This window comes from Trichogramma pretiosum, unplaced genomic scaffold, assembly GCF_000599845.2.
Source record: "Trichogramma pretiosum strain Unisexual culture from Peru unplaced genomic scaffold, Tpre_2.0 scaffold27, whole genome shotgun sequence".
In the NCBI taxonomy this organism is placed as follows: Eukaryota; Metazoa; Arthropoda; class Insecta; order Hymenoptera; family Trichogrammatidae; genus Trichogramma; species Trichogramma pretiosum.
Window position 1 is genome coordinate 57,386 of NW_019641694.1, and position 9,798 is coordinate 67,183.

The 9,798-nt window shown below is 52.7% G+C and overlaps 1 protein-coding gene across 1 annotated transcript; it reads left to right on the forward strand.

The window, feature by feature from the left end:
- The first annotated feature begins 1,001 nt into the window (after positions 1 to 1,001).
- Positions 1,002 to 8,935, forward strand: LOC106660286. Its single transcript, XM_023461983.1, has 12 exons — positions 1,002 to 1,059; positions 3,131 to 3,494; positions 3,576 to 3,974; positions 4,572 to 4,837; positions 4,927 to 5,292; positions 5,518 to 5,928; positions 5,993 to 6,721; positions 6,802 to 6,929; positions 7,002 to 7,695; positions 7,767 to 7,873; positions 7,988 to 8,269; positions 8,371 to 8,935. Exons 1-12 carry the CDS (start codon positions 1,002 to 1,004, stop codon positions 8,482 to 8,484), a joined length of 3,918 nt encoding a protein of 1,305 aa, XP_023317751.1. The 3' UTR covers positions 8,485 to 8,935.
- Positions 8,936 to 9,798: the final 863 nt, after the last annotated feature.

The following is a 9,798-nucleotide window of genomic DNA, read 5'->3' on the forward strand; positions in this document are numbered from 1 at the left end:
CTTCGCATCCCCCTCGACTCGACTCTCGACTCTCGACTCGCTCGACGTTTCTGCAACTGCAATAAGACAATAGGCAAAGACAAGCTCGCGGCAGCAGAGAGGCGTACGGATCGTTTGCGGCCTTATTTGGCTCATCCTTCGCCGTTGGCTGCCTATACCTTTTTTTCCTTCTCGCCGCTGTTGCGCTTTTCTCATTTTCTCCTTCTCGTCGAATCGCCGCGGCTCGCTTTGTTCGCTCCCGTCATTTTCGCAATTCCATCGAGATGTGTATACAAAGAGGGCGAGTTTCTCGAAAAGCCATCAGTGGCCTTTGCGATGCATTTTACAATGGTAATCGATAGCTGAGCCTAGAGTCGCTTACAGCTACATTTAGTGCCGCGTTTTCCTGCGCACGTCTCAGCGCGCGTTCTGTCCATCGGCATTTCGTCCATCGAGCAGGTTTCACGCCCTGTAGTTAGGCACGAGAGTGCGGCACAGCAGCCATTTGGAGAGTCGAGCGCGCGTTACACGCGGTAAAAAACAGGCAGCATCCTCGGCTGTCACGTCGTTGTAATCGCCAGCTTACGTTACAACGGGCGTAAGTACGCGAGCGCATAACATAGCGTAGCTGCCGTAAGCTGCACCATCCCGCGCGAGCCGGCCAGAGAGAAGAAAGCAATAGGACGATCGTTCCGACATTCCGCGAGTCGTGCGATATGCACGCGCGACGACTAGCAGCGAGCCTCTGCTTCGAGAGCCGATCTAGTCTTCGCAGCGCTGACACGACGAGCATTCCTGAAAAAGGAGAAAAAATCCCGCAGCTCGTAAAGACCTCCTTGAAGCGCGGCAAAGACGTCTGCCGATAGATATAGGTGCGCGCGCTCGAGGCCCTCTCTCTCTATCTTACTTGTCCAGCTCAGGAAATACAACAACGCCTGCTTTTCTGCCTATAGCTCCACTGTATGTAATACCTGTGTAGGTATAGCGCAGCGAACGTCGATGCGAGCGCGAACATAAACATTATGAACGAGCCGCCGCCGCCACCACGAGGCACCAACTGGAATCTCTTTTGGCTCGAGAGTTCTTTGGGCTCTCTGAAATTCCACCGAGGCGCTCCGTTATTATCGCTTGTTATGCAGGGAGTGGAGGAAATCGGCCAGCATGCAAATTGCCGTCCATACACAATATATATTATACGCGCGATTGTATTTAAGTTTTTTTTTTCGAGAGAGTCGCCACCCGACTCGATTTATAGTCAGCTGCCAAGTTGCGACGCTGCAAATGCAGAATAAGCAGTACGATTTACCGATCGGATGCTAAAGGCAAATATTTCCTGCGCGCTCTTACGCTGGAATATTATGTACAGCTAGCCGCGAGAGCCCATTAGAGGCTGGCACTTTGCGATTAGTCGAGTGACGATCGTTTTGGCAATAGCTAACGGTATCCCTAAAACGCGTCACGAGCGGCTCGGAGAGCTTCGAGTCCGCGAAACTCACGGCCATTGAATTTTCGAATCATCGCTCGGTACTTACTTCTCGAGCCTCGGCTATTTATCCGCGTGTCCGTTGCTGTATATAGTGATACGTGGCTTCGGCAGCCTACTTTCCATTCGATTCGCTTCTTGAGCGCTCGACTCGCACTCGTAGCCGCCCGAGCTCCATCCTATCTACGGCTATTTATTTATTTTTCATTTAGTTGCGATCGTTATGTACGTCGATTCAGCGGCTAACGTTTCGGAACATTGACGTTCGTGCTCGGACGCTGTAAAGTACGCCCTGATGTACAGCTCACTCGATCTTATCGACGATTACCGATTCCCGCAGCGATCTCGTGGCCACCGTATACCGATTTAGACATTATAATGGCACGATAATATCGAAGCATCGGCAACACCACCGACGTTAAACCGAGAGCCTCGTCAAATTGACCATCGAAATTGCGTTAATTGTGTTTTGAGCGTGGTGGTACGCAGTCAACTAGCGCGATGCTCGCGCGAGCTGGCAATAACTATAATTTACCCGAGGTACGAAAAGCTGCGTACTACGGTCACGGCGCCATCTCAGACCGCCGCAAGAGTTAAAAGCGGGGCTCGCGCATACGCGAAGCCTAAAATTACGCTCGTGCATATATTATAAAAACGCGCTGCATCTGGCGTAATCGCGTACTCGCTCGAGATTCTGCCGAATCCAGCGGGAGTCGTTTCCCTCCCGTAAATTATCCTCGGCTTCTCGCGATAGCGACTCGTTCCTCGAGCGTTGAACTTGTCGCGAGACGCACACGTGCATACGTTGAGCCGATCGCCGACTCGATCAGCTGGCGGACGTCGCTCGAATACACCAGCCTCGGCCTAGACGCGCTAGCTGTTATTGCATTGCTCGATCGACGAACTCGAGCCGGACTCCGCTACGAGGCAGACTTGGCTCGACCGATCGAAACCAGTCGAAAGTGCAGGCGGCTCTTGGCGAGCAAGTGCATGCTGGAGCTGCACGTACGCGACGCCACTGGCCGCACTTATAGCGAGCTCGGCTGCATCGGATGCGCGACCGAGTCCAAGACGAGTCAATGAACTTGGAGCGCGCGCGCGAGCCACTATAAGGTCGATGCTGCGAGCGAAGACGCCGATCGCGACAAAAAATGTCAACGAGACTGGATGCGTGATTCGCAGCTCGATGGCATGGTGAGCTCGGAGCCGAGTGAATCCGAGATCGAGTCGGCTGCGGCCGGTGTCAAAGTCCGCAGAGGGCGCCGAGACCCATCGTTACGAGTGCGACGCAATTTCGAGTCTTGTGCCTCTCGCTCGATTCCCGCGAATTCGACTTTCGGAATGCCGTTGAGCGAGCCGGCCGATTACGCCAGGCCGACGCCGCCGCCGTCTCGATAGCAGCTGCAATTTTCTTTGCTCGAGACAAAAAAACTCCAAGGGACTCGCGTGACGCACGAGCGCAGCTGCCTCGAGTCATCGAGCTCAAAGTGCCAAAACAAAGACGCATCGCCCGATACCCTTTATCCAAATTCTTCTCACACTCGTTCGTAAAACTGCTCTCAACTTTTCGTTACCATTTAGAATTCAAATCAAAAAAATTTATACTTTGGAATTTTGTTTAGTACAGTTTTAATTGCAATGAAAACAATCGATGTTTCGTGTCGACAGGCATAGACGCGATCCAGAATGACGTTACCCCGTCGAGATCGGCGGAGAACGAGCCGATTCTGAGCGCCAGCTCGTATCGCGAGCGGACGTCCGACGGCCAGGACGAGCTGCGTTACCAGCCGCTGAGCTCGACCCACCTCTACCGCACGGACAAGGACGCGGACGAGGCGCGACTCGAGAGCTCCCGAAGCCACGAGCAACTGGAGCTGGCGAGCCTCGACGAGAGTTGGCGCTACGCCAGCCCGACCAACGGCCTCAACCTCGACGACCTGGCGGCTAACCACGATCTGCTCAGCCCGTCCAAGCGTCTTCTCGATCCGCTCGACGGCAATCAGATCGAGGTCAAGCCTGGTGATTATTACAGGTACAGTACGAGTTTTTCATTCATTATTATCGATTTATGCAGAGATATTCGTACTAACTCGTCATTCATCCATTTTTACAGGAACATCGTCCCGACGAGGAGCGACAATCTGTCGGGGGAAGCTCAAGGGGCTCCGGAGGAACGTCAGCTAGGCACACCCTGGTCGGAGCCCCAGGAAGCCCGTACTCTGCCACAGCAGCAGCAACAGTCTCTGGACAGCGATCCGCGCCAGCTGTTCCTACAAAATGTGCCCCGTCAAGCTCGAGGGGGCAGCAGCGATCGGCCACGCACGGACGAGGAGGAGGCCTCGCCGAGGAGCTTTAAGGGCGAGCACGCGCCCGTCCCGGCCGTCAACCAGCAGCGACAGGCCAATCCCGACATACAGGACATCATCACGGGTATCGTCAATATCCTTCACGGCAAGGTCAACGTGGCCGTGAATTCGGCCAAGCCGGCTCGAGCACCCGTCCAGACCACCAGGTACATACCGCGCCTTCATTTATTATGTCACGTATTATATTCGTCGTGCGATCGACGCCATAACGATACATAATATATCCTCAGTTCCGAGCTCGGCATACTCGATAAAGCAACGAATGAACCGTTGCACGAGGCACCGACATTTTCGTACGCTTGGCGAGGCTCAACGAGTTACGTCTTTACCCGACAGGCATGTACGTAATTATATAGCCACGCGTCGGAGCCGAGGATATCGTACTCGAGCTTTGTTATACACGTTGAATCGTTTTCGACAGTCGCGACGGTCGGCCATAAAATCCGGAAGAATCGTCGACTCGATCTCGCATCGGCCGCGATTGAACCCAGTATACGACTATGTCGTTGAAGCAGTTCGCGCGAATTAGCGTGAACCGGTACGAGGTACGATTAGCGGAATTTCCTTTTTGCGCGAGCTTCGCGGATTCGATTTCCGGAGCGATCGATGAATTCATAACTTGGCTATGTAACTGTTTCTAATCAGTTGGACTTTTCATCGAATGCGCTACGGTACATTCGAAGGAATTCGCCTCGATCCGAGTGATTTGAATACGATTTAAATGCAACGTCGAGCGTTTACAGAATAAACAACAGAGGGCCGCCGAGGATATCGGACGTGTTGCCGATGCCGGCCGACTTCAACACGGCCGGCATGAATCCTCCGCCGCCTCTGCCCGAGGAGCCCGCGACCTTCGAGACTCCGCCGGCCCCGAGCACTCCGTCGTTGAACCAGCTGCCGCCCGACCCGCCGCAATCGGCCTACGCGCCTCCTCTGCAACAACCGGACTCCATCGTGCCGGCGATGCTTCCCCCGAGGCCCTGGGCCAATCGACATCCTCTCAAGCCCGGTGAGTATAGAAGAGCAATTTGTACCTTAGCCCGTCGCTCTTTGTCCGATCAATTCGTGCGCTATAACGATAATTGAACGTGTGCTTAGGTACGAGACGGCCAGTTCCAGCTTACAAACCGCTGCCACCGATCAGCATGAACACTCTACCTGCGGGAACGTCGTCGGAACAGCAGCAGCAGCAGCAGCAAGAGAAGCAACAACAACAGCAAGAGTCGAAAGAAAGCGTGGCGAAAACTCCACTGGCGTCGCTTCGGCCCGTTGCGATAAGCCCGACGAGGAAGTACCAGTCGACCCTGCGCACCGACAGTCCCGTGGGCGAGAACACCCTCGTGCTGGGCGCCATACCGGTCCAGCCGCTCCCCATCCACACGGTCTACGAGGAGGAGGAAGCGGGAGCCGACGAGCCGCAACCCGTAGTGCCGCTCGCCACCGACTCGTTCTCCTCGCTTAACGGTAAAGTCCGCGTGTGCAGCAACTCGTTCGCTCGTACGACACTCCGATACCGAGAACAGACTCCAATGCCATTTTCCTCTGTCTCTCTCTCCCTCGTATACGTCGCGACCTTTTTTGCGGCTACTTACTCTCATCGCCATTCCGCGCGCTTAACGTAACCGCTTGGAATTCTAATTTATACTCGGCTTCAATTATTTGTAACGTGCCGATCCGTATCGTTAACAGCAGCTAGCAAGCAAGCAGCCGTCGAGGTGGCCAGCAGCGATAGCACCAGCCGGACGAGCTACCTCGATCGAGAGACAGCTACCATCCAAAGCAGCAGCAGCAGCAGCACGACGATACTCGTCGAAGCAACCTCGAGCAGCAGCCAGTTGCCGATCGAGGCCAGCGCCACGAGGCCGAGCCAACAGCCGGATCAGCAGCAGATCGACTCGGGACCCAAAATCGACCAGTTGCCCATCGACGAGATACAGCTGCAATTGGAGCCGAGCGGAGCTCAGCTGCCGAGCAGTGGCATCGCCGAGCTCGCCAGCTCGACCCCCACCGAGGCCTTGTCCAGTGGTCTCACGAGGACGGCTTCGCTGCCTCAAAGAGTCCCGGCCATCACCAGCTCCATCACCTTCTCCCGAGGCCAAAGTAAGTCTCTTGTTACTGCTTATAATTATACAATTACTCGATTAACGCAATTATCGTGCATTAGGTTCGGTGTACACGTATCGGCCGAGGCCGGGAATCGTTTTGGACGACACTCTCGATTACACGAGCATCCGAGGAGGCGTCGCGGCGACCCAGAGGCCCTATCCAGGTCCCGTGCACCATCATCCTCATCCTCATCATCCAGTGGTAGCTCCGCCACGACATCCGGTGAGCGATCATCAGGGCCCCGACACCTTCGACGTGGTCGTCTCGGCCATTCAGGGGCCAGGTGCCGGCTCGGGCGGTGGCGCCGCCGAGGTTCGAGTGCCCGTCGCCACGGGTGGTCTGCTCCAGGGCAGCGCCGAGGAGATCCTCACCGCACCGGTCGAGGGCCAAGGCTTCGTCAGCATCGACGGCAAGCGCACCTACCTCAACCTCTTCGACACGACGAGCAGCAGCAGCAGCAGCAGCGAGCCACCCCACGTCAGCACCGTGGCCAGCGTCGCTAGCACCAGCAGCAGCAGCGTCAACAGGGCCCGCGTCCAGCCCACGAGGACGACCAGCGGCGTCGGGGTGGTCCAGGCCGGATCCCCGAGACCCGGACGACTTCCGGTCCGGCCGACCTTCCAGCGGAGGCCGAGCCAACCTCCGGTGCGCATCGACACGTGCATCGTCGGCGACTCGAGCACCTGCGACGCGAGCCAGCACGAGTCCTGCACCACCGTCCACGGGGTTTCGGCCTGTCACTGCAAGCCTGGATTCGCCAGGATCGTCCACACGCTCCCTTGCAAGAGTAAGTCACGCCTTCGTTTTTCTCTCTTCCTTTCTTGCGGCGAGTCTCGCTAATTCGATCGTCGAATCGTCAACTTGCAGAAGTCGTGAGCATCGTCGTCTCGATACGCGTCGACAAAATGTACGACCAGAAAGTCGTCTGGGACAAGGATTTGGCCGACAAGGACTCGGAGCTCTACCAGAGCCTCGCTTACGAAGCCAACAGAGCCGTAAGTACAACGTAACAAAATTATTTAAAATGTTTGAATCGACGCGGCCAATAACACAATGTACCTTTGCAGATCGAGTCGGCGATGTCGATGACGCCCTTCTCCGACGAGTACGTCGTCTCCGTGGTGAACGACATTTACGAGGGCGACGTGAGCAAGGGCCAAGGCGGCGTCTTCGTCAACACGACCCTGAAGCTGGCCTACGAGCCGCGCACGGCCAGGCCGAGCTTGGCCGGCGAGCTGCAGAAGCACCTGCTCGGGGTCATACAGCGACGCTACAACAACATCGGCAACAGCGCCCTGTGGGTCGACACGCCGGCCGGCTCGATCTCCAATCTGCAGGACCTCGACGAGTGCGCCTCGAAGGAGCTCAACGACTGCCACTCGATGGCCAGCTGCGTCAACAACTGGGGCGGCTACAGCTGCGCCTGCCAGCAAGGCCTCAAGGACCCCCACAAGGCCGATCCTCTCAAGGCGGGCCGCACCTGCCTCGGCTGTCCATCCTCGCACTGCAACAATCGCGGCACCTGCTCCTACCAGAACGACCAGATGCACTGCGCCTGCATCGGCAACTACTACGGCTCGCAGTGCGAGACCGACGGCGAGGTGCTCGGCGTGGCCATCGGCGCTACGGTCGTCGCCGTCGTCACCATCCTCTTGACCGTCACCTGCCTCTGCAGGTTGAGCCGCAGGTGGTCTCGAGAGCAGAAGGCCCTCAACCCCATTTACGGATACATGGCCGGAGCTCACCCGGGTACTCTGCCAGGTACGCAGTTCGTTATTTTTCTGTTTACTCACGACGAGAGCATCGACGTTCAATCGTAACTATATTTGCAGGAGCCATGGGAACGATGGCATCGGTGAAGCAAGGCCCGCCGTCGACTCTGTCGCCTTACATGTGGGGCCCGGTAGCCGAGCACTTGGCCCCCGGCAACGTGTACGCGGTGAGTCCTGCACGACGCGCCTCCTCCTCCTCCTCGACCTACGGCTCGAACACGCTTCGAGCCTACTACGGTACGAACGTTCGCTACAGCGAGCCAATATTTTCTGACCCGCAGACCGAGCCCATGGGCCCGACCCGACCCTCCTCGGCCTTGTTCGCCTACCCCACGCTCAGTATGCACGGCACGCTGCGCCCGGTGCCGCTGCCCAGAGTCCAGCAGATACCGCCCCGGGCCAGACTGAGGCACCAGCAGCAGCACCAGCAGCACCAGCAGCCCCCGCAGCATCATCTCGAGCCCGACAGCTCCGACTCCGAGCCCCAGGACAAGGACCGAGCGGATCTCATACCTCAGAATAACTTTCAAGTGCCAAGGCCCAAGTCCAGATCGTCTCTAGCTGTAAATATAACGACATAAGCCTATCATTCTATAATGTATACATTATACATTATATAAAATCACAATACATTTAAATGCTCATGCCATCGATCCTATTGCAGAACCAAAGTGGAATCTACTACGACGTTGAGTACGATCAAGGCGATGCCAGACACTTGTCCAAAAACAACATACCCATGTCGACTTACAGTATGGCGCCCTATTACCGAACGTGATCTCAACTATCTTGACCAGCTTCCCCATGGAACTGAGCAATGAGTCTCGATAAAGTCACGATACCTAGCTCGATCGTCCTGAGCTTTTAGTCCGCTGACTCGATCCTCTCCGTAATTCTGAGAATTTAAGAATCTCCTTAGCTTCGTTACATGAACTCGTAACGATTTATGAGCGCATGTCGCGTATCGATGTATCCCAAGGATTATTTGCTAATTTTTTAAACGTCAAATAAGACTGGCTAATCTGCCGAAAAGCGTTTAATATCACCGTCACAAAAATAATTCAAGGATCAAACGATCGGCCCTTACAGTCGTTATCGAATTTATTTTATGTATCATATCGTTGACGCATATAATGCGTATAATACTTGCAACTCGACTGCTAATGATGAAATACTAAATATAATTGTTAAGTTTTATATGTAAAAAGGAATATGTCTTAAATAATGTATGTTGTGCTATTATTTGTAATAATAATAATCGTTATTATTATTATAATTATTTCATATTACATAAGCGTATTTGCAAATCGTGAAAATCGGGAAGAATGCATATATTAAATAGACAAAGAGTAAAAGTATGCGATGATACGATACAAGCTTCGTTCGTACATTTTACTCGGTGTACAGAGTGTGACTCGCTTATTTATCTAGCTAGCTTGATATATTTGTATTCGCACGTATATCAAAGTTAGCGGCTGTAAAATAGACAATTTTCAATTTATTACACATTGTTATTAATGACTCGGTCATAAAATTACAACGACGATTAAAGTGTATAGGTAGAACATATAAAAATCACTTTGAAACTGCAATATTACCCATAAAACACAGCTTTTTTTATCAATTATAATGCAAAAGTACATTTTCAGGTTTATGTACAATATGTGTATGTAATTTGATAACATTATCAATATATTCATAAATTTGTTTACATATGCAACAGTCTTTAATGTAGAAATACGAAACTTTTCAAAAAAACTTTTATTTATCACTTTTAATAAGTTCAGATTTTAATAGTTAATTAATGAATAAATATGTGTTTCGAATAATTTTTATTGTTAAAATTGTCCGTAGACATTGTATTATAGCTTTCAATGTTTTGACACTTTTTTAAAGCGCATAGACAACTTTACGTACTATCGCGATCGATCTTTTAGAAATAACTTTTCATGTTTCTCGATTAAATTATTTATAAGAAGTCATTTTAGATTGTGTATATATTATGATTTAACAAGATACGTGTGAGTAAAACAAACACGTTTTATATATATATATATATATGTTATTAAATTTGATGAACAGGTATATATAT

Bases quoted from the DNA above. Each gene is read 5' to 3' on its own strand.
- LOC106660286 (XM_023461983.1), top strand. From the start codon at position 1,002: ATGAACGAGCCGCCGCCGCCACCACGAGGCACCAACTGGAATCTCTTT. The intron at 5,929-5,992 runs GTAAGTCTCTTG...ATCGTGCATTAG, and splicing joins CACCTTCTCCCGAGGCCAAA to GTTCGGTGTACACGTATCGG. The intron at 6,722-6,801 runs GTAAGTCACGCC...GTCAACTTGCAG, and splicing joins CCACACGCTCCCTTGCAAGA to AAGTCGTGAGCATCGTCGTC.